Consider the following 20,257-nt stretch of genomic DNA (forward strand, 5'->3'; position numbering starts at 1 on the left):
TTACATGAATAGCGGCGTTATTTAGAGAGCGCAATATCTACAGTCCATCCAGTTCCTCCAGCACAGGAAGGCTTATGAATTAAATATAATATTTCTAAAAGAAATGTAAAACAATTTTTAAAAAAGCCTCTCAATCAGCGTTTGTTCATGTCCAGCCTTCCTGCTTACACAAGTACAAAAAGCAAATTGAACTCAAAGTTTCAAAAGTAAAAGTATTCATTCTTCTGTATTGGCTATGTCAGTATTGTAATAAAGGATAGGCGAATACATTATTTGATTATCATAAGTGACATTAACTTGTAATAAATCTGTTTAAGGTAGAGCTAATTCATACTGTAATACCATGTTGGGTTGCATCATATTGAAATCAGCATGGTTTTAATATAAAAATCTGTAAAGTAATTAGTAACTATATCTGTCAGATGAATGTATTATGTAATACAAAGTAGTGAAGTATAAATATAGTATAAAGTAGGTTACCATAAAAAAGAAATATGTTAAGTACCTCAAAAATTGAACTGTAGCCTACAGTATAGTGAAATACTTAGTTACTTTTTTACCACTGCCTTTTGGCTTTTGCCCCCCCACTGGGATTTAACTCTAAGTATTCTACATTTACTCAACTCAAGAACAGGTTAGTTGTTTTTGTTGTAATAACTTCATTTATAAAGCATGCATGCAGCCCAAATGGTCTGACAGAATAGAAAAGCAGAGGTAGAGAACTAAACTAAATCCAAAACAGACAAAAAATAATAAATATGTGATAACAATAACCCCAACATTAAGAAAAAATTGAGCATTTTACTGCACTAGATTTATTTAAACAGCGTTGTCGTAAAATGTAATATTGTTTTTAGATGGAACTACCCAGCAGTATATAAAATAGTTAAACTTCCACCTGAACAAAACTATTTAAAATGCTGCCTACACATTAATTAATGCATTAGGACCTTGTCTGGTAACAGAGTATTGTTTATATATTATTATATATTATTTGTTACCAGTGGCCTGCAATTATGCCATGCAAGTATGCCATTCATAAAACAAATCTAAGCATATAAACATTTTATGTAGCAGAAATATTTGTTTTTTTCACTCTGCGGTGTGGGACCTCACACCCCGAGGTTAGCACCCACCGCTCTAAAAAGGCCTTAGATAAAGAAATATCCACTTGATGAATCAAACTTCATGTTCATGATTTTATTCAATAAAATGCAAATTCACATGTGTAAATTATTATAATCTGGAGCAGAAATGTAGTGGTGAATCATTAACTCCATGCTCTTGCCATCAAAATTAAACTTGCACTGTGAATCCTTCTAATGGCATAATTGAGAGTCTTATTTAGGACCACACACTTTTTTTACAATAAAAACAAAAAACTAAACATTAATTCAGGAATAAAACTGTGATTAGTAAAAAAATACATAAATATTGCTTCTGATGCTGTTTCACTGGAAGACACAGTATTACTCAGCTTGCACACAGAACGTGTTAGACTACTCATATTTCAAGTAGAAGACACAGCATAACGTAACTAACGGGGAGTGAACGCTGCTAAATGTGCGAGTTCACACTGTGGCCTGTGTGTGCATATTTTCTTGGTGTCATGCTTGACTGCCCTTGCATGTTGTTTTGACAGTTAGAGGCAAGGACATGACATGACAAGGGGGACTGAGATGACGTCATAAAAAAATCCCCCCCACACACACTCACACACACACACACACACTCACACACACTCACACGACCCCTTAGCCATCCTGCAAACACGATATTCAAGTTATCATATCGATACAGAGCATTTATCGACGGCGAAGGCAAACAGCTGGTCTGGTCTTAGCGGGTCTAATGGTCCGAGCAGAAGCCCGTCACTCCCTCAGCTGCTTGTGTTCAGGAAAGACGAGACTCCCAGAAGACATTTCTTCAGGTGCCACCTGCGCCCAGCGCAGGAGAGATGCTGGCTGTTATGGCATCGCTGCTGCTGCTGCTGCTGCTGTTCGATTTCCGAGTTAAAAGGTTTTCAATCTCCTCATCATCGTTCAACGAGTTCTTCCCATACCGGTCCTTCCACCAGGCCTGATACTGGATGGGAAGGGCAGAGTTAGGCTAACAGTGAGTCACATGACATGACAGCTGAGTCAAGTGATGGAGGGAGGGAAAACTAAGACAGCGAGGGAGGCTAGTTCTAGTTGGATTTTAGTCGTAGTTGTTTTTGGAGTCAGTGTGCTTCAAATGACGTGCTTGTCAGATCTCTTCTCTTGTCTTTCCCAAACCGACAATCAGATGAGCATGCCCACTTTACACAGCGATTGACTAGTTTTCTATGAAAGAGTGTAACACAAATCAATGGCTTTGAAGGTATATTCTCCGAAGGTGCGTGCCCTTATTTGAATGACCATCACGTCTCGTCCCGCTCTATTCTTGGAGTGTGGCCATTCCCCACAGGTCCAAAATGTGCGCCAATGCTCAAAAGGACACATTTATTGTTCACTAGGGGCAGCAGACACGCCTTCAAGAGCTACTTTACTTAACATGCCCCAAAAGAAATCCTGTTTCCCTGGACCTCACCTTGCTGCAGTGATGTAGAAGTGTACTACAGGGTGTGTCAGTACACAGTGTACTCACTGTCGGGTGTGGTTATAGGTGCAACAGTGCACACCTCTGACCACAAGTGTGATCAGAAGTGTTGTGGCATTCCACCTGTCAGAAGTGACGCAGGCTGAAGCGCCGCTGTTAGTCAAACGGTTACAGCGCATGCCACATATACTGTATCCGCAACGTCCTGAGTCTGATTCTGACCGCGGAGCTTTGTAACGCGTTACACCCCTCTCTCTCCCCCTGCTTCCTGTCTGCGCCTTCCCTGTTAAATAACTGTCAAAAAAAGTGGAAGAGGCTTGAAACTCAACCATGGAGGGCATTGAAACAGTGCTTTTCAGCCCTTGTCAAGTTGCTCTTTCAGCAGAGCACAGCTACTAAAGAATACCTGTTTAAAGAGCAACCAAACACACCATTGGCCAACAGTCATTCATCATGTCAAATCGTTTTATCAAAGACGACAGTCAACAATGTCGTCCAACACAGCAATACTAAAACCACAGAGGGATGTTGTCCACAAACAGACTTCCACACCAATCCAATGCGTATTTGCATCATTTCCTGTAAATCCTTTGTGCATGAATGCACAATTTGAATCCCACGTAGGAGTGGTAGACTCTGCGGCCGTTAATGATTCACAACTACATTTCTGCTCCAGATTATAATAATTTACACATGTGAATTTGTACAACTCAAACTATTATATAAAGAGGTAATTAGAGAAATAAATTCAATGGCTGCTGCTGAAAAAAAATAATCAAAAAAGGTGTTTGATATCATGAAATGTTAATGATCTTCAGATCAGCAGGGGTATCACTCACTTCGGTCAGTTCTAAGTTTTCAAACTCCTCCAGCTGCCGGAGGAAGCCCAGGTTGGGCCCCGCACACGGCCGGGCCGCCCTCACCGCCGCCAGACACTCCACCCAGCCGCGACCCGTCACCGTCATGATGTAAGCCACCACCAGAGTCACACTGCGGGACACTCCTGCCACGCTGAGAGCACACGACAACAATCAACACATATTCAGATTCTCTTCTTTAGTCTGCAAAGAAGTGAAACCCCTTTTATCCCCTAAAGCTGTGGTTAAATGCTTGATTTTGTCTTGTTTGATATGAGAAAAGATGAAAGGTGATGACATTTACAATGAGAGCTTTTAACCATAATTAGTTTTTTCCTGTTTATTGATGTGGTTGAAAATGAAAATTGGGTTACTAAAATATGAAGACCTGCAGTTAATAATCATCTCCAGGCAAATAATCATCATTCTAACCAAAATCGACTGAATCTGAATATTTGTGCTTCTTCCTTTCAACATCCTCATATGCAAATGAAACCGGTTTCGTATCAATAACGAAATGTAAAGTATAAAATGACAATGATTTAAAGATAAAAATATGAATGGAGAGTAGGCCTACTATGCAGTAAGTAATTCAGCGCAGTTAAAACAACCAGATATAAAAGGAAGATATTGTTTTGACTAATAAGACTGAAATTCCCTTTAAGTGTTGTTTGATGATTCAAATTGAAGTATTGTTTTCGCATGTTATTTCAAGATTAAGTACATTAATACACAAATTACTCACCAGTGGACGAGGCAGCCCTCTCCTTTCAGTCGGGACTCGTGGATAAACACAATGCTGTCTCTGAAGTACTGCATCCTTGTAGAAATATGAAGATGAAATATTATAGGCAGGTATTGAAATTCTGATTGAATCAAACCCCTGAGAATTATTCCATCTATTCATCAATTGATTCCACTTTTCTTCCACCATTCTGCAGTTTTTAATCCATCAAATATTGACAGCAAGAACCTGCCCTCCAACCATAAGACATTGTAAATTGTTGATAGTTTGAATCTTTTGGTGTACGGTGCTCAGTCATTAATGGTTGTAGGTGTGAATCTTTTCAATATGATGTCCTAAATGAGAACACTTTCATATAGATATACTTTCATAACTATATAAAAATCGTGGGATGTCAAAAAATTAATTTGATACAAAACACCCCCTAGATGTAAAATGAAATGGAACTGTTATTGGACTTTTATTTTCACGCAATTACACTTGCAACAGATCATCAGGTGGTAGATACATCAAATCCGATATTGTACAACTTTCAAACATAGTGAACCTCATATTGCTGTATGTATTGTATATCATGTAAGTACTCACAGGTTTTGCTTTGAGTGGTCAGCAGCAGATATACACAGGTACGTCATGTCCTAGAGGGTGAAGGGGGGGGAGAAGTTTAGACTCAAACAACACAATAGAGTGTATTTTCTGCAGACAAACTCACTGAATTAATGAATGTACATTTTTCAAAGTGTAAAAAGGGTTTCTCATCCTGTCAGGTCATCTGTTTGAACACCGGGTCTAACGCACTTCCTGTTTCGAATGTATGGTACGGCCCCTGAAACTTTGCCCCTCTGACCCCGCTGGTATGGTAGGTCAAGACATAACGAGATATTCGCCTGTGTGTGTGTGTGTGTTAATGTGTGTGTTAATGTGTGTGTTAATGTGTGTGTGTGTTTGTACTGTGCACCTGGCAGCTGATGGTACATGCAGTGGACAGAAACTACCTTGTCCCGTTATGACTGCACCACCGCAAAAACCCCATAGCCCTCTGGGACACACCGAGCTCTGGAAGTGCTCCAGACAGGTTAGCTTGCACACACACACACACACACACACGCACGCACGCACGCACGCACACACACACACACACCAAACAGAGTCTCACGCAGTAATCATTCACACACACACACGCATGCTTAATCACAAACGGACCTGCACATATTGAAGGAGCATGTAAGAAATTGTAACTGTTTACAGAAAAAGTCAGGTTCTGCAAAGAGATGCTGAGAAGAAGTCCACTTGTATCTTTGCACCTTCATCAAACCCAGGCAGATCGAAAGCATGAATGCACTCTCAAACAATGTGCATGCGGATTGTGGATCAGTGCAAAAATTAATTTCTTGAACTCAGATTTTGTTCAATAAAACTAACCACGTCCGTTTACTTTGCGGTATGTTAATTGGAGCCACATACTGTACAGTAAAGGGCACGTCGGACCTCTGAGAGTTGCTGGTTGCAAATTCTACCTTCCTCTCTCATGAACCACCATGCCGTCTTCCAAGAAATCAATCAGTCAGCAGTTTGACTGTTAGGTATGCAAATACACCGTCCCATCTGGTCAAACAGACCTGAGTCATCATGCCACAGAGCTCAAAAAGCTGTGTCATTCATGTGAATGCGAGAGCAATCCAATGATCAAGATCAAAGATTTGTACATCAGCTGTGATTAAAGAGCAGCTGAACGAAGGGCAGCACAGTTCACAGAGTCAGACATGACTTCAGGCCCAAAGCCGTGTAAACGTTTTGGTGGTTGACCAGTTTGGGTAGTGATACTGTAATACAAGTTGCTGTTTCTCTTCAGCGTTCAATGAAAGATACTAGCATGGATGGAGAAAGTGTACAGACATCTCTGAGCACTTTTCATGCTCGCTTTCAACAAGAAAAGATGAAAGTTATGAAAGCGGACACTGAAGATCAAGATTCTCAAAAACGATTCAAACGCGGACCGAGAGAGAGGAAAAGTTCATTCAAATAAATGGATCATCCGCTATTATTCTGAAATGATTTGGTCTCTAAATTCAAATTTATCTCTTCAAGGACAGATTTTGCAATTGAGATAATATGTTTTTTTACATCTGTTACCAAATTGAGATCAGTGAGAGCAAATTTCTACTTTCAACCAACCAAGTTCTCACAGTAGATCACCTCTCTCTCTCACACTCACTCGCTCACGTACACACAAGAAAAACACATTTCTCTCTGCAGCTGTGAAAAGCCAGAAACCTTTTTTCTTTTTTTTTTAATGCAGTTCCACTTTCAAGACTTTATGGACATCAAGCTGCTGAACTAAAAGCACCTTGTGTGAAAAATGTCTAACAGTTTAATGGCTTTACGGCAGACTGCTGCTTATTTAGTGAAACCTGGTGAATTCCAAGTCATCTGACAGATACATGACAAAAAGTACTTTCCATGCAGAATTGAAAATAAGAACATCTGCCTTACACACTAATTGAAGGTCTATTTCAACGGCTTTTGATAAAAATCTGACTTTTGTATTTCACTTTGAAGCCTTTTTTCTCTTATTTGTCCTTTCAAAACACAGCTACAATGGCCTCATATGATAAATCGATTGTTGAAGATGACACTTGGATAATAACAAGGGTACAGTGAAGATTAGAGCTGAAGCGATTTGTTCATTAATCAATTAGTCAATCGTGATAAATGATCAATTGTTTCAGTCAGGTTTCATGCAAAGAAATCTGGAAATTAGCTGGTTCCCACTTCTCAAATAAGTGAAGTCGCCTCAGGTTTTGGGGAACTTTGATGGATGTTTTTCACTATTCTTTGCTATTTTTTAGACTAAGAAATGAATCAGTTGATTGGAAAAATTAATAGACAAATGTTAGACAAACAAAAATGTAAGCTGCAGCCCTAATGAATAAGACAGAGTGGCACCACAGGTCTGCTGGTGTTATGTATTTTATGGTTGGATTAATGTTGGGGTCACAGGGTCAAACAGGCCGATATCAGACACAGAGGACGGCTCACCTCCAGGATTGGTGCAGCTGTGTCATGGATGGACAGGATGTGGGTGATGTTGTGCTGCGCCAACAGCTCCCGGTCTCGCGCATCTGAGGATCGCAAAGAAAATCAATCATCTCAAATATTCCTTCCATCCAATCAAAGATCACCCCATGTAAGGCCCAACCTAAATTAAGCATTTCTACCCAACAACAACAACCCCCCTGTCTCCCAAACAAATGTGGCCTTAAAAGTTTTGCTCTTGTTTTGAACTGAAAGAAAAACCGGAAAACCAATGTTTCTAAAACAGTCCAACACCTTGGCCCACAAGCAAGAAACAGTATTTGTTCTAATCAAATTTTGTTCTTTAAAAGGAAGCCAAAGGTTTTCTACCTTGGACAGATGTGTCTTGAGCACATTTTTCTCATGCTTTGCAAGTTTGCAGGATGCTGATGCCACCTATACAAGACCAAGATGAGTCTGAACTGAACCCTCCTGCCAGCCAAATACATTTCACACATCATGAGAGTTTGTATAAACTGCAAGACAAAACACGAACTGATACAATATAAATTGGAAAATAGATAAATATATGAGTATAAATCCTTAAGATAGTTGCGTAGGAAACACAATCTGATTATGTAACTTACACTGTAAGCGAGTTATTTGAAGGTCATAAAATGAGACAAGTCCACAAGTGTGTTCACTCGGTCATGAGATAGCCTGAATATTTGTATGGGGTGTCACAGTGGAACAACTGTTTCTCTGCCAAGCACAGACCAGTGACACTACTATGAACAGCCAAAACATAATCACTACATATTTGTACTAAATTTGAATTAATATCACGACATAGAAATGTATAATATCTGTGAAAACAGCATGTCAAATTAGAAGAAACTACAAAAAGAAGATAAAAACAGACTATCAGCAAAAGCAAACAAGGTAACGTTAGCTGGGGAGAAAGCTAAAGCCAAAAATAAATGTACTTCTTGATATTTCCCTATAGCTGATATCTGTATACTATATATCCATTTTGGTAAACTAACATCTTGGTAATTCAATGTTATCACACATAATGAGACAGTAGCTAAATCCAACCATTATGTCAAATAGCAACCCAGTTAACGCTAAACTACTGCTAACTCTAAACTCCAGCTAAAGCTAACGTAACTAGCTTAGCAGAGTAGCAGGTAACTGACATCTCAGCTTTTAACGCAAATTAAATTTGGTCTGGTTCAGATAACTTTAAATCACACAATTAAATCTTTAAAATTGCTGGTTTAATATATTTTATCCATTTATTTCCTTGACCAGAGAACTTCAAAAGTAGCCTACAAGAAAGCTGAGATAGCACATTTTGTTGTACTACACTTTTCCCTCCATACCCTGAAGGGTCTCTAGTAACAATATTAGGTAGGTTCTATAATAGTAATTATTATTCTTTTTTAATGGGCATACAATTGAGGCATTACTCTGTCTGCCGGCCAGCCTGATACCTTTAAATATCTTTCTCAAATTCACTGCTTCTGTATACTGTTCTGCCTCTGTAGGAGAGGTAGGGGGTCTTCTTATTTTATTTCATTTTAACAGTTTTACTCTTCTTCGTCATACTCGCTCACACACTTGCTGTTGTAATGAAGACAAAAAAGTGTGAGATGTTAAAATATGCAGCGCAAAAAGGATAACAGAAGATGAAAGGCCTGGATAATATGAAAGGCGTTAGATTTCCGTTTTAACAGTTTCCCTCCACATGTCATGTTTACAAAAAATGATCCATATTCTTCTTGTGCGATCACCACTAAACGTGTGCACAGATTTTTATTTTTTTAACAGCAACCTGTTGATGCATTTGCTGAGGTATGGAAAGAGGTGGAACACACTTTACAGTAGGGACACCCCCACACCGCGGGGCATCCCCTCCCACACCAACCCTCACACAGCCCTCAAAAATAATTTATTTCTTCCAGCAGCTGACAGAGAGTTATGCATCAACCCCCGCGCGCACACACACACACACACACACACACACCGGCAAAAACACAGTGTAATCGTATTTTTTTTTTTTACACCAAAATACACTACTTCAATCATTCTGCTCCACTCTGTGACCTCTCCACTCTATAGAAACTGAGCTCAGCGTAGCATCTCACCACATGCCCCTCCGTATGAGGAACTGAAACACACTCTACTATTATCCTGAAAATAAATTAATTCTTCACTCAAGTGACAAAGCCAGGACATCTTACCTTTGATATTTCCGAGATACAGATCGGGCAGGACCTAAAGACAAGTTAGAAAATGTTGTCAAAGGAAGAAAGAAGAGGCTGTGAAAGTACAAGCATGTACAAGTATGGTAATGAAGGATTGGATGTTTTTTTAATCCTTTTTTGTGTAGAGATATGATACTTTACCTTATTTATCCCGTTCCCCATGTCAGCCAAAGGTCGTGAGAAAATCCCATCAAGTTCAGGACACAATTTGGATATTTTTTATTCACCAGGTTTTTAACGTTGTGTGTCACCTCGTGCTCCAGAATTGTTTAGCTCCGCTGGTCAAGCACTTTCACTAGCTGTTACTGCGTCCCATCATTTTTCAAACCACCACTGCTGACCCAGGGTATCATAAAGCCTTCGACCTGTCCACAGCTCACGCTCACGCTCCCAGTGCTCCTTGATTGAGAATGTGCTGCTTGGGATTACGTAATGTGACCTTAGCAGTGCTGCTTAGATATTTATATTTAGACCAGGAGTTCGGTCATGGGACTGTGGACAGGCACATGCCAGCCAGACAAAGATGGTCGAGGGCCAGAGCGCAGAGGAGAGCAGATCCAACAGTGGCCCACCTATCACTATCTGCTGAGGAGCTACCGTAAAAGGAGCACTGCTGAATGAGGCTCAAAATACATGCCTCTTGCAATAAATCTCAATTTAGATAATGTTCTTGAGGTATATATGACAGGCAAGTTGTCGTAGAACTACAAATTCGCCCATTTAGCTTAAATGCCCTTAAAACACTTTTTTAATGGTGTCCTACTTCAACACAAAACAGTTTCTGTTATTTCATATAACATTTTTCTATATTTTTCATTTTGTCTGTGATCTTCTTGCTGGTTTGAGCAAAGTGGGAAGAGATACACATTTTTGTGCACCAATCAGGATTCAGCAATATTTCTATGACAAAATGCAATGACAGTTAAAGGGATGTTTGCTTATGGCGCCAAACTGAGTTTTTCGTTACTACACAGATGATTATTCATAAACAATGCTCTCTCCAGACTTTAACTTTGATATTTACATATTTGGCAGTAAACATTTTATTCTATAGAGATATACTTCTGATTTGAGACCATATTTTCAGCGGCTCAAACTCATGTGTTGATTCTTAGTTGAAATTCAGTTACTAAGTAAACTTGAAGTAGCTACATCATCGACACACAGGTATTTTTATTCCTGTACCAAATGTTATACCAATCCATGTTGTAGATAAAATAGAATAAGCAAAGAAATAAGTGAAAACTTTGAGCCACTCTGGTGGCTCTCGTGGAAACAGTCAGGAGAAGAACCAAATGTCATGGCAAAACAACCCGATATTTGTCTTGGTATTTCAACCAAGTCAATATAGGATTCATCCTCTGGGGACCAAGAGTCAGTACCAAATTTCGTTGAAATCCATCCAAATAGTTTCTGATTTATTTCAGTCTGGACAAAAGAGGTGAACCAACCAGCCGACATGCTACATTGATGCTAGCGTGGCTTAAAAACTCTTATGTAAATCAGGGAAAAGAAGCAAATCCTCACATTTATTGTGATCAGCTTTGATACTTTTTCTAATTTCATGCGAATTGCTTATAAACTTGTTTTTGTCTAAGAAGCAAGAAATCCCTCATCTATTTCTAAATTGTGTTGATTCTCAGTGGACAGCCACTTGAATCTATTTCAGTCACTTCATTTCCAGTAAATTGTGCTTCATCTTCAACACACCGCTCTGCGGCGATCAAGGTATTTTTAGCCCGTCTCTGTCGTCTCTGTGTTGTGTTCCTGTGTGTGGTTCAGTGTGTGGCACGGCTCAGACGCACTGACAGGCAGAGGAGAGTGGAGGCGTTTACAAAAAGCCGCTTGCCTGCCTGCCTCAGAGAATTAGGTCTCAACAGCTCATCTAGCTAGCAGCGGGTCAAACCCATTCATAAACAGACTCATCACACATTAGAACGAAATTATAAAGAAACGTTTCAGCTCCATCAGAGCATTACTGTGTGTAGGTGTGTGTGGGGGAGGAGGGGGTGAGTGCTGTGTTGCATATACACACAAAAGAATGTGATATGTTGAAGATTATATTAGTCTCTAAAAAGGGAGAGAAAGAGGGAGACATTACTTGGAAGTTACTTTCACGATTGATGCCAGTTTGTTTGTTACACCCAGGCCAGCAGATAATGCACACGAGGAGCTATGTATGTCTGATTCAACCAAACAATACTACTGTGTAAAGTCCTTAAAGAGTTATTCAATCATTGCTGCAACTAACACCTATTTTCATTGTCAATTAATCTGAGGATTATTTTCTTGATTTGTAGAGAAATAGGTTATTTTATTAAAAATGATGAAAAATGCCTTCTGCAATTTACCAGAGGTCAAAGTGAGGTCTTTGAACTGCCAACAATAGTCAGTTATATGAAAACAAATAAAAGCAGATCCTCGCATTTCAGAACCTGGAACCAAAGAGCTCTTGGTGTTTCGGTCATGTATGTTGTTCGGTCTGTCTTGATTTATTCAAATGTCTCAACAGTGATTGATTGTATTGCCTTGAAGCTTGATTCAGACTTTCATGGTGCTCAGAGGATAATCCGACAGACATTCACTTCCCCTCAGGATAAACTGTGTTCATATTGTTCAGTTCATTTTACTGGTACAGCAGCTTCAATTATAAAAGTGAAAAAATATCGAACACTTATCAATCAATACTTTGTTTTATGAGTAAATACTTGCAAAACTAATGACATTCCCACCAGTACTTTTTATTTGGTGCTAATCAACAAATGTGTGCATGATAATACGCTAAACTCTATGATTTCCACTAATCTCTGGAGAATTTATTCTAAACATGACTTTGAACCATGTTTTAGGAGTCTGCTTTCGAAAATGATGAATTAAATGTTTGGTGTCTATTAGACATAATACACTGCAGTATCTCTGATTGGTGTCGATTGTAATATTGATACAGCATTACCCGTCCAAAATCTCAAAATAAATGTCATAGTTATTTCATAAGAGGTCTCTGGGGTCTAGCTGACACTAAGCATATGTCACTATGTAGGGTACCATATTGTACTTAACTCTTTGTGAATGACATTTTGGCAAACAAAAGGAATATATATTTAAAGTCGTAAAACTTTATTTTATAGGTCTCATAGTTAACCCTACTCAGGACGTTTTATGTAAAGGACTACTTTTGTACACTAACATCCCTGTTGGTACAATTCCAATAAATGACTTTAAATTATAATTTGCTAGAAACGTCACCTGCCTATTTACTGTATCTCATTGTCTCTACTTTCCCTGTTCCACATAGGTCTGTCAAACTTGTTAGGAAATGAAAGGATCTGTATAATAATATGTTACTGAAATATTTCCCAGTGTGTCGAATATAATAAGATTCACGTGAAGGTTTGTCTTTCGGTTCGTTTTCGTACTTTCGCTATAAATCTTATGTCAATAAAGACGAGGCGGAAAGTGCCAAACTGACTTCCTGTATTCCCTAAAAAAAGAAAAAAACCTGCTGGATGACATGACATGTGCTGGATGACATGTCTTCAGTCAGAACGAGACTCAGTTTAATCTTTAACCACCTGAAGAAGAACACCTGCAGCAGAACGGTTCGGTCTGCGAGGACGTCCGAGGAATGGCGTTGTTTTTACTCCGAGGACGTTTCTTTACATGCAGAACCGCCATGAAGAGCGTCACGACAGCTGCACGGCCGTACTGGTAACTGTTTTCAATTCGATATTTGAATTCGCACATTCAAGCCTGGACTTTAACCACGGAGTGCTGCAGTGGAAAAACAAAAACACAGCAGGAAATGCCGGCCCTGCTGTTTGCAACATGTTCGTCCTTCTAGCAGAGTTTCTCTGGAGGATTGTTTGATTTATTGCCACTAGATGGCGCAGTGTGTCCAGGTAGTGCACCACAAACAGTATGCACGAAATAGTGTTGCAGAAATTGTTGGACTCTATAAACGCAGTACACATTCTGCTGTAGTATCCATTGTTAATCAAGTTAATCTTATCTATCAGTATTAGTAGTAATATTTTAGTTTCTGGTATAAGTATTGTAGTATATTTTCATTAGCAAGCCTACCATGTAAGATTCGATTTTTTCAAAATTAAAAAGGAAGAGAAATCCTTTCATTAAAAAGATTAAATCCCATTATTAAACAGTCAAGTGAATAAGACAATTGAAACTGAAACCATATGCCAACATCCCCCTCTCTAATAAGGTATATCTACAAAAAACACTGCTTTGTTCTTTTAATAAAAATGTGATAATTCATCACGCATAGCCTTAAATGATGAGACGCATATCTCCTCATATCTCCTCCAAAACAACATTTCTTAGACAAAAGTAATTGAAGACGTATTACTCTTCGACATGTTCTATGAGAATAAAATTCTCCGTGTTCCCGTGCAACTTTTCTTTCTAATTCAGTGACGTTTTATCAAAGAATTAAGTCATCTTCTGTTCTGCTTCCCGTTTTCTCAAAGTATCGTTGCTGGCATGTTCAGCTCAGAGGGCCTTCCCTCACAGCACGAGTCACGTTTAACAGCAAGTCCCAATGACCTGGAGGTGCAAAGGGAGGACAAAACACCGTCACATTTACAGTAACATGGCTGTAATAACACAACAATGTTGTCAAGATTCATTCAAAATTACGAGAACGTTTAAAGCTGTCATTGATGGCTCGCGGCCACTGATCGAACTTTTCTGAACACTAAACAACACAGTCGTGCTGTCATGTTGTTATGGCTGTAGTTTTTGGTCATATTTGGTTTTGCTGTGACTGCCAAATGAAAGCCAGCGTTTTTCACTAGACAGAGCTGTTCTGTTCTTACATCCATCACCATGACCGTTACTGCCACAGTCCGCTTGTCCGTTTCCCCGCAGCTCTTCGGTGGCCTCAGGCAGGCAGCGTGTTAACGGAGTGGATCTGTACTACGAGCAGACAGGAAGAGGGAAACACGCTGTGCTGTTGCTTCCTGGTGCTCTGGGTAAAAACAACAACATACCTCTTCTTAGACCTTCCGGCAAGATCGCTGTCACACATACAGTATCTCTGCCTCATGTCCCAAATGTGTTCATCCCCTAGAGCTTGTTGAAAGCCTTTATTTTTTGGTCTCTTCTACCACAGGGTGCACTCGGACTGATTTTGGACCTCAGCTGAAGTCTCTGAATAAGGAGCGCTATACTATCGTGGGCTGGGATCCCCGTGGTTACGGACAGTCCCGCCCCCCCGACAGAGACTTCCCCCCTGACTTCTTTGAGAGGGATGCAAAGGACGCAGTGGATCTGATGAAGGTCTTACCCGTCTGTTGATCAGCCATAATGATCCTTATTGCCAGCATGAACTGCATAGTTTACTAAGACTAACGTGTGTGTGTGTGTGTGTGTGTGTGTGTGTGTGTGTGTGTGTGTGTGTGTGTGTGTGTGTGTGTGTGTGTGTGTGTGTGTGTGTGTGTGTGTGTGTGTGTGTGTGTGTGTGTGTGTGTGTGTGTGTGTGTGTGTGTGAATGAAACTTTGAAGCAAGTTGCTGGAATACATGTCATGCATTCAGAATAGAAGTTGGGAAATTATAATTGTGGAGGGAAAAAACTGGTTTAAAGTCATATAAGGAAGTTCTAAATTGTCACACCAGCTAAATGAAAGCAGGGGGTAAAAACTGGTTTCAGACTAATAATGAACACACTATAATTTCCTTCATGATGCACTTAATTAATATACATTTTTAAAAGTAAGTCAATGCATGTTTATGTGGCAAGATTATTCTTTATATGTTGAAATTAGTGATGAATAACATCTCTCATTTTACAGGCATTAGGCTTTGGCAAGTTCTCTCTGCTGGGGTGGAGTGACGGAGGAATCACCGCTATGATCGCAGCAGCGAGGCACCCCGACGTGATTACCAAGATGGTTGTATGGGGAGCCAATGCCTCTGTTTCCCAGCAGGACCTCAAGCTGTACAATGGTAATCTGCCAGTGTAGTCCCAAACAGTGTGAACTGTGCCTGGTGTAATCATTCATAACGTTGTATAATGTGTGCGCATGGGTCTCTGTGGGAACACGCAGCGGTCCGAGACGTCTCCAAATGGAGTGCAAAGATGAGGAAGCCCATGGAGGAGGTGTATGGAGCAGAAGCCTTTGCTAAAACCTGGGAGGCCTGGGTGGTTGGGGTCGCACTGTATGCAGAAAGACCAGAAGGTACTGAATCCATGTTGTTTCCGATCCATTACACAAGTCAAGTTAAAACTGAGAACCATCAGAAATGATCAAATCGAGAGATCGCGGGGGAATGCTTTGTTGTCATTATGCAATTATTTATTTTCTGCCACAAGAGAAAACATTTGAGATGCTCCTTGATTTTGGTATGTTCAAATACATTTCAGATGAAAAGATAAAAGCCAAAATGTTAACCTAAATGTCCTCCGGTCAGGGAGTATCTGCCTGGAGCTTCTGCCTCTAATCAGCTGTCCAACCTTCATCATCCATGGAGAGAAAGACCCCATGGTGCCCAGCTTCCACCCACAGTGTCTCCTCAAACACATCAAGGGATCACGGTGAGACCACACACACACACACACACACACACACATTTAAACATACAAAATGTGACAATTACAAGTTCTTAGGAAAGAACACACGTGACGTGATTAGCCTCTTTTTTTCTGTCCTAAATCTAGATTACACCTGATGCCAGAGGGTAAACACAACATCCACCTGAGGTACGCTGAGGAATTCAACAAACTGGTGGAAGACTTTCTGGAAGACAATTAATAAATCAATCAATCAATTCATTAAAACTGTGAAACTATGATGATCCTTTTGTGGAGAAGAACCAGAGTGACTGCAAATAATTACGCTAAGAGACTTCATTTTGATAAATGTCTAAATTCTACAACCTTTTTTTTGAGGGATCAATTGTTGTATATTACTTTATTTCTTTCAAGTAAATCACTTATTTCTCATATTATGTAACTTCATAATATTTGTTGTAATTGTGGCTATTACAAAGTTAGAAAACAAAGATTAATGCAAATCTAAATTATACAGCTGTGTCAATAGCCGTAGCCTCGCAGAACTGAAGTTAAGACATTGTAAAATGTCAGTATCATTAGTTATTTGTGTCCCTTGCAAAGCCCCGCAGAATAAATTCATGAAAAGTCAGTTACATTAGAGCTAACTTTGGTGAGAAAAAGACGTTTCACATTGAAAATGATTTATTAGCATTAATAAAAAACATTACTTACAACTTATTACCTTCTTTAAAGTGGTACCTAAGTTAATTTACATGATGATTTATATTTAATGTATAATTTACTCAAAAAGCAGTGGTGGAATGTAACTAAATACATTTACTGAACTTATGCGTGTTTCCATTTGCTGTGACTTCACTACATGTATTTGACAACTTAAGTTACTGATTACTTTGCAGATTACTAATATGAAGACAAAATATAAATCAACCAACGATGTAGGCCATATAATTATAAATTAAGCTACACCGCAGTATATAAAGTAGTTGAAATTTGCTCCACATTTATCAACTGCAACATTATATATATATAATTCCAATAATATAATGGGCCACTGTGCATAACGAGTACTTTTCCCTTTGGTATACTTTGGTGCAAATATTTTTCTTCTTTTATGTAAGTAACATTTTTAATTTATGACTTTTACATCTAAGTATTTCTACAATGGGCACCATTGACAGTAAGTATGGTGCCTTCTTTTGTTTGGTGTTTTTATGGTCAAGATCAGCTGTGCTGTTGTTGCCTTGGATGTAATAATACATTTTATTTGTATAGTGCTTTAACATGTACTCAAAGGCACTTTTTCATGGTAAAAACAAACAATAAAAGCAAAAACAATATAAACAAGGTAGAGAGATGACAATGTAACAGTAACAAACAAAACAAAAACATGCATAACTAGCATCACAGGTATAAAGCAGATTTAAATGGGTGAGTTGCACATGTTCACATCTGCGCATTGACGATCGATTGCTTCGGGCTGCCACTGTTCTCTAACCAGGAAGTAGCTGTCTGTTTCTGTTTGTAGCTAGCGCGAGCTCGAGTGGTTGCTAGTCGCAGGCGTCTCTGTGTACATGCATGGCTGCAGGTAGATACGAGTTACACAAAAATGAACGACGCAGGAAACGGAGAGGTGTTTGAGGCCATTACGGTGCACAATTTTTCGGAGAGGATTTTGGAGCAGGTCATACACTTCCACGTGATGAAGCTCAGCGGAGGGTTCTTCCTGTGGGTCGGGTCCAGTCCGGTTCTGTCCAACCTGGCGGTGTCGATGAGCAGCCGATATGTGAGTACACAAGTACTGTGTTTAAGTACAACGTTTTTTACTTGAGTATTTTCTTTTCATGCTTCTTCATACTTATGCACTACATCTCAGAGGGAAATGTTCTAACCATAGACTGTAGGTCTCAACTCGCTTTTTTACTGCACTTGTACTAATATTATGTGTGTGGACTCTGTAGACGGTCATGCTGACGCACTGGTGAAAGGCCTCAATAGTAAGTTCACCCAAATCATAATAGTGACAATAATAAACTTTGATTGTATAGCGTCTTTCATACACACGATGCAGCTCTGTGTGCTTTCCGTTCACCTGCATTAAACATGTTTATAAAGGTTGCAAAACAAACCTATCTCCAACAGGTTAGAAAATAAAACATTTTAGTAAGATTCAATAAAACGGGCAAGTAACAAAATAATACTGCGCCTCAATACATTACAGACATGTTATCATCTCACTTTATTGGGACTTTATTCAAACCCTGCAAACCCTTTTCATTGAGGTCTACGTTTACGAAGAGTGGATTTATTTATTTATTTATTCTTTCAACTCTTTTGCGGCCACACATTTTTATTTCATTTGGCTCATTTTGTATTGGGTTAATGACAAAAGTTTCAGGGACGAAAATGTCAAACCGTTGCAAAATAGAAAATAAACTTTCTGCATTCATTGGGGGTCGACGGTGTTACAATATAAAGCCTGAGATTATCTTTTCTTCAGTGTTCATACTGTAGTACTTATCCCTTTACAGTACAGTATATCTCCAAAGCTTGGAGGCCATTGTGAGCAGTATTGTAACAAGAGGACTGATGTTTTGTAGTAATGGATTTAAATACATTTTGCATCAGTGTAATGATGATTATCCAAAATAGACATTCCTGTTTGATTACTGTTTCCATCAACACTTAGGCTAATAGATATTGTGTTGCGTTATCTAGTGCTTATCTCTGGCATCCATTGCTAAGTACCACAAGAGAAACGTGGTTTAGTTGTGATCTGGATGGGTTGATCCTTTCAGAGGAAGATGATGTCCCTATGACTCGGTCTTATTAGGGTCCTTAGTAGGCAAAATATAATACATCTGCTGCCCAAAGTACAGTACATCCTCTGACTGTACCACAAACCACAGAGACAACTGAACTGTCCTCAGTCTACGATCTATTGCCTTCAGTTGGAAATCATTTGGGTTTGACGACAGATATTAAGAAAGTCAAACATTATTTAGGATGTGACAGAGCTACTGATTTATGTCCTTGCAAAGAGACTAACTGCTGTTCTGCTCATTGTTCTTTTGTCTGCAGGATTCGATGCCTTTATCTACATTAGTCATGGGCGACCCATCCAATACCGCTCCAAATTCCATGGCACAGAGATTAGGTAATGACGCATGAATGTATGTGTTTTATTATTGCTGATAATGTCAAAAGTTATAGTAAGTTATTAAAAAGCTGGAGCGCTGTTTTCAGATGTTATGTGGTTATATTTGAGCTAATTTGCTAAAAACCACAAGTTGTATTAAACTTTACTGCCAACACTATTCATTTCAGTACATAATGTGTGTCTTGAAACTTGCTTCCGTTACCCCATGTCGTGTGTTGATGCAAGTGCAGATTTATTTGAAAAGCCTCTGCTCTGCACCAGTGGAAGTAGTGCTGTGAAGTTCACAATCTGTGATTCTAATGTCTCACTGTTCAGCAAGTGTCTCCTCGCGGTCCGCTAGCTAACTGTTCTGTGTTGTTTTTCCACATACTATAACACATGTTTGACAAAAATAAAAGCGATCATTTTCACTTTGATATAGATGTCAACCGAAAGTCTTCTTCACAAGTTGATCTTAAATGTGTGATAAACACACAAACATCTTGTGGCAAGCTTTGTACAATGTTTGTATTTATGATATCTATATTGTATTGAAAAGGCTAAAACATGCAAAACAGTGACGAGGTCTATTAACCTAAAATGACTTTCCTTTTGGATCTCCACAACCTCAAAGACTGATGACTTCAGTGTAATTGTGTACTATAATGGTGAAATAATGGTCTGTGTCCGTCTGTTTTGCAGCGAAGAAGACCAAAAAGCAAGTATATGTGAGTTACAGTCTTCCAATGACGAACTCCAACATCAGTCTGTTGGTGGAGAACAGGATCAAAAAGGAGGTGGAGCTTCACCCGGAACACTTTTGAACACATTTGATTGTTGATTGAACTTTGTGTAGAACTGACGACATGTAGGAAGACGGGCAACATAAAAGCTCCTTCTCCGTCGATGTGGACTTCCTTACTCCTTCCTTACTGCAGATACTGTAATGGTGCTCCAACACAATAACCACAAACGGTCACATCAAGTGTTCTTTTATTGACATAATAAATTAAGTGGTTTATTATCAAAACATGTAGGCCTATGGCTTTTTGTACAAATGCGTCATATTAAAAAAATACCACTTAGAAAACAGCATTTAGTGGTTGAGTTTTTTTGTGTTTTTT

The 20,257-nt window shown here is 39.2% G+C and overlaps 3 protein-coding genes across 3 annotated transcripts; 2 read left to right on the forward strand and 1 right to left on the reverse strand.

Annotated features, from left to right (window-relative positions):
- Nucleotides 1–147: 147 nt before the first annotated feature.
- LOC306695059 (dual specificity protein phosphatase 22-B-like) lies at nt 148–9,855 on the reverse strand. The gene is made up of 7 exons (XM_079158172.1): nt 9,609–9,855; nt 9,444–9,477; nt 7,222–7,304; nt 4,771–4,820; nt 4,183–4,257; nt 3,420–3,591; nt 148–2,085 (listed from the first exon to the last, which is right to left on the reverse strand). Exons 1-7 carry the CDS (start codon nt 9,627–9,629, stop codon nt 1,927–1,929), a joined length of 594 nt encoding a protein of 197 aa, XP_079014298.1. The 5' UTR covers nt 9,630–9,855; the 3' UTR covers nt 148–1,926.
- Nucleotides 9,856–12,964: 3,109 nt separating this feature from the next.
- bphl (biphenyl hydrolase like) lies at nt 12,965–16,955 on the forward strand. The gene is made up of 7 exons (XM_079158171.1): nt 12,965–13,175; nt 14,352–14,455; nt 14,596–14,762; nt 15,276–15,429; nt 15,531–15,662; nt 15,895–16,018; nt 16,142–16,955. Exons 1-7 carry the CDS (start codon nt 13,093–13,095, stop codon nt 16,233–16,235), a joined length of 858 nt encoding a protein of 285 aa, XP_079014297.1. The 5' UTR covers nt 12,965–13,092; the 3' UTR covers nt 16,236–16,955.
- A 582-nt stretch (nt 16,956–17,537) lies between these two features.
- Nucleotides 17,538–20,228, forward strand: psmg4 (proteasome (prosome, macropain) assembly chaperone 4). The gene is made up of 3 exons (XM_079158117.1): nt 17,538–17,780; nt 19,076–19,151; nt 19,836–20,228. Exons 1-3 carry the CDS (start codon nt 17,604–17,606, stop codon nt 19,955–19,957), a joined length of 375 nt encoding a protein of 124 aa, XP_079014243.1. The 5' UTR covers nt 17,538–17,603; the 3' UTR covers nt 19,958–20,228.
- Nucleotides 20,229–20,257: the final 29 nt, after the last annotated feature.

This window comes from Pholis gunnellus (assembly GCF_910591455.1).
Source record: "Pholis gunnellus genome assembly, chromosome: 4".
Classification (NCBI taxonomy): Eukaryota; Metazoa; Chordata; class Actinopteri; order Perciformes; family Pholidae; genus Pholis; species Pholis gunnellus.

Coding starts and splice junctions, on each gene's coding strand:
- LOC306695059 (XM_079158172.1), bottom strand. CDS start 9,629: ATGGGGAACGGGATAAATAAG. Junction 9,478..9,608: donor TGGGGAACGGGATAAATAAG/GTAAAGTATCAT, acceptor ACTTGTCTTTAG/GTCCTGCCCGATCTGTATCT. Junction 7,305..9,443: donor GTATCTCGGAAATATCAAAG/GTAAGATGTCCT, acceptor TGCGATCCTCAG/ATGCGCGAGACCGGGAGCTG.
- bphl (XM_079158171.1), top strand. CDS start 13,093: ATGGCGTTGTTTTTACTCCGAGGACGTTTCTTTACATGCAGAACCGCC. Junction 14,456..14,595: donor GTTGCTTCCTGGTGCTCTGG/GTAAAAACAACA, acceptor CTTCTACCACAG/GGTGCACTCGGACTGATTTT. Junction 15,430..15,530: donor GGACCTCAAGCTGTACAATG/GTAATCTGCCAG, acceptor GGGAACACGCAG/CGGTCCGAGACGTCTCCAAA.
- psmg4 (XM_079158117.1), top strand. CDS start 17,604: ATGAACGACGCAGGAAACGGAGAGGTGTTTGAGGCCATTACGGTGCAC. Junction 17,781..19,075: donor TGTCGATGAGCAGCCGATAT/GTGAGTACACAA, acceptor TTTTGTCTGCAG/GATTCGATGCCTTTATCTAC. Junction 19,152..19,835: donor TTCCATGGCACAGAGATTAG/GTAATGACGCAT, acceptor TCTGTTTTGCAG/CGAAGAAGACCAAAAAGCAA.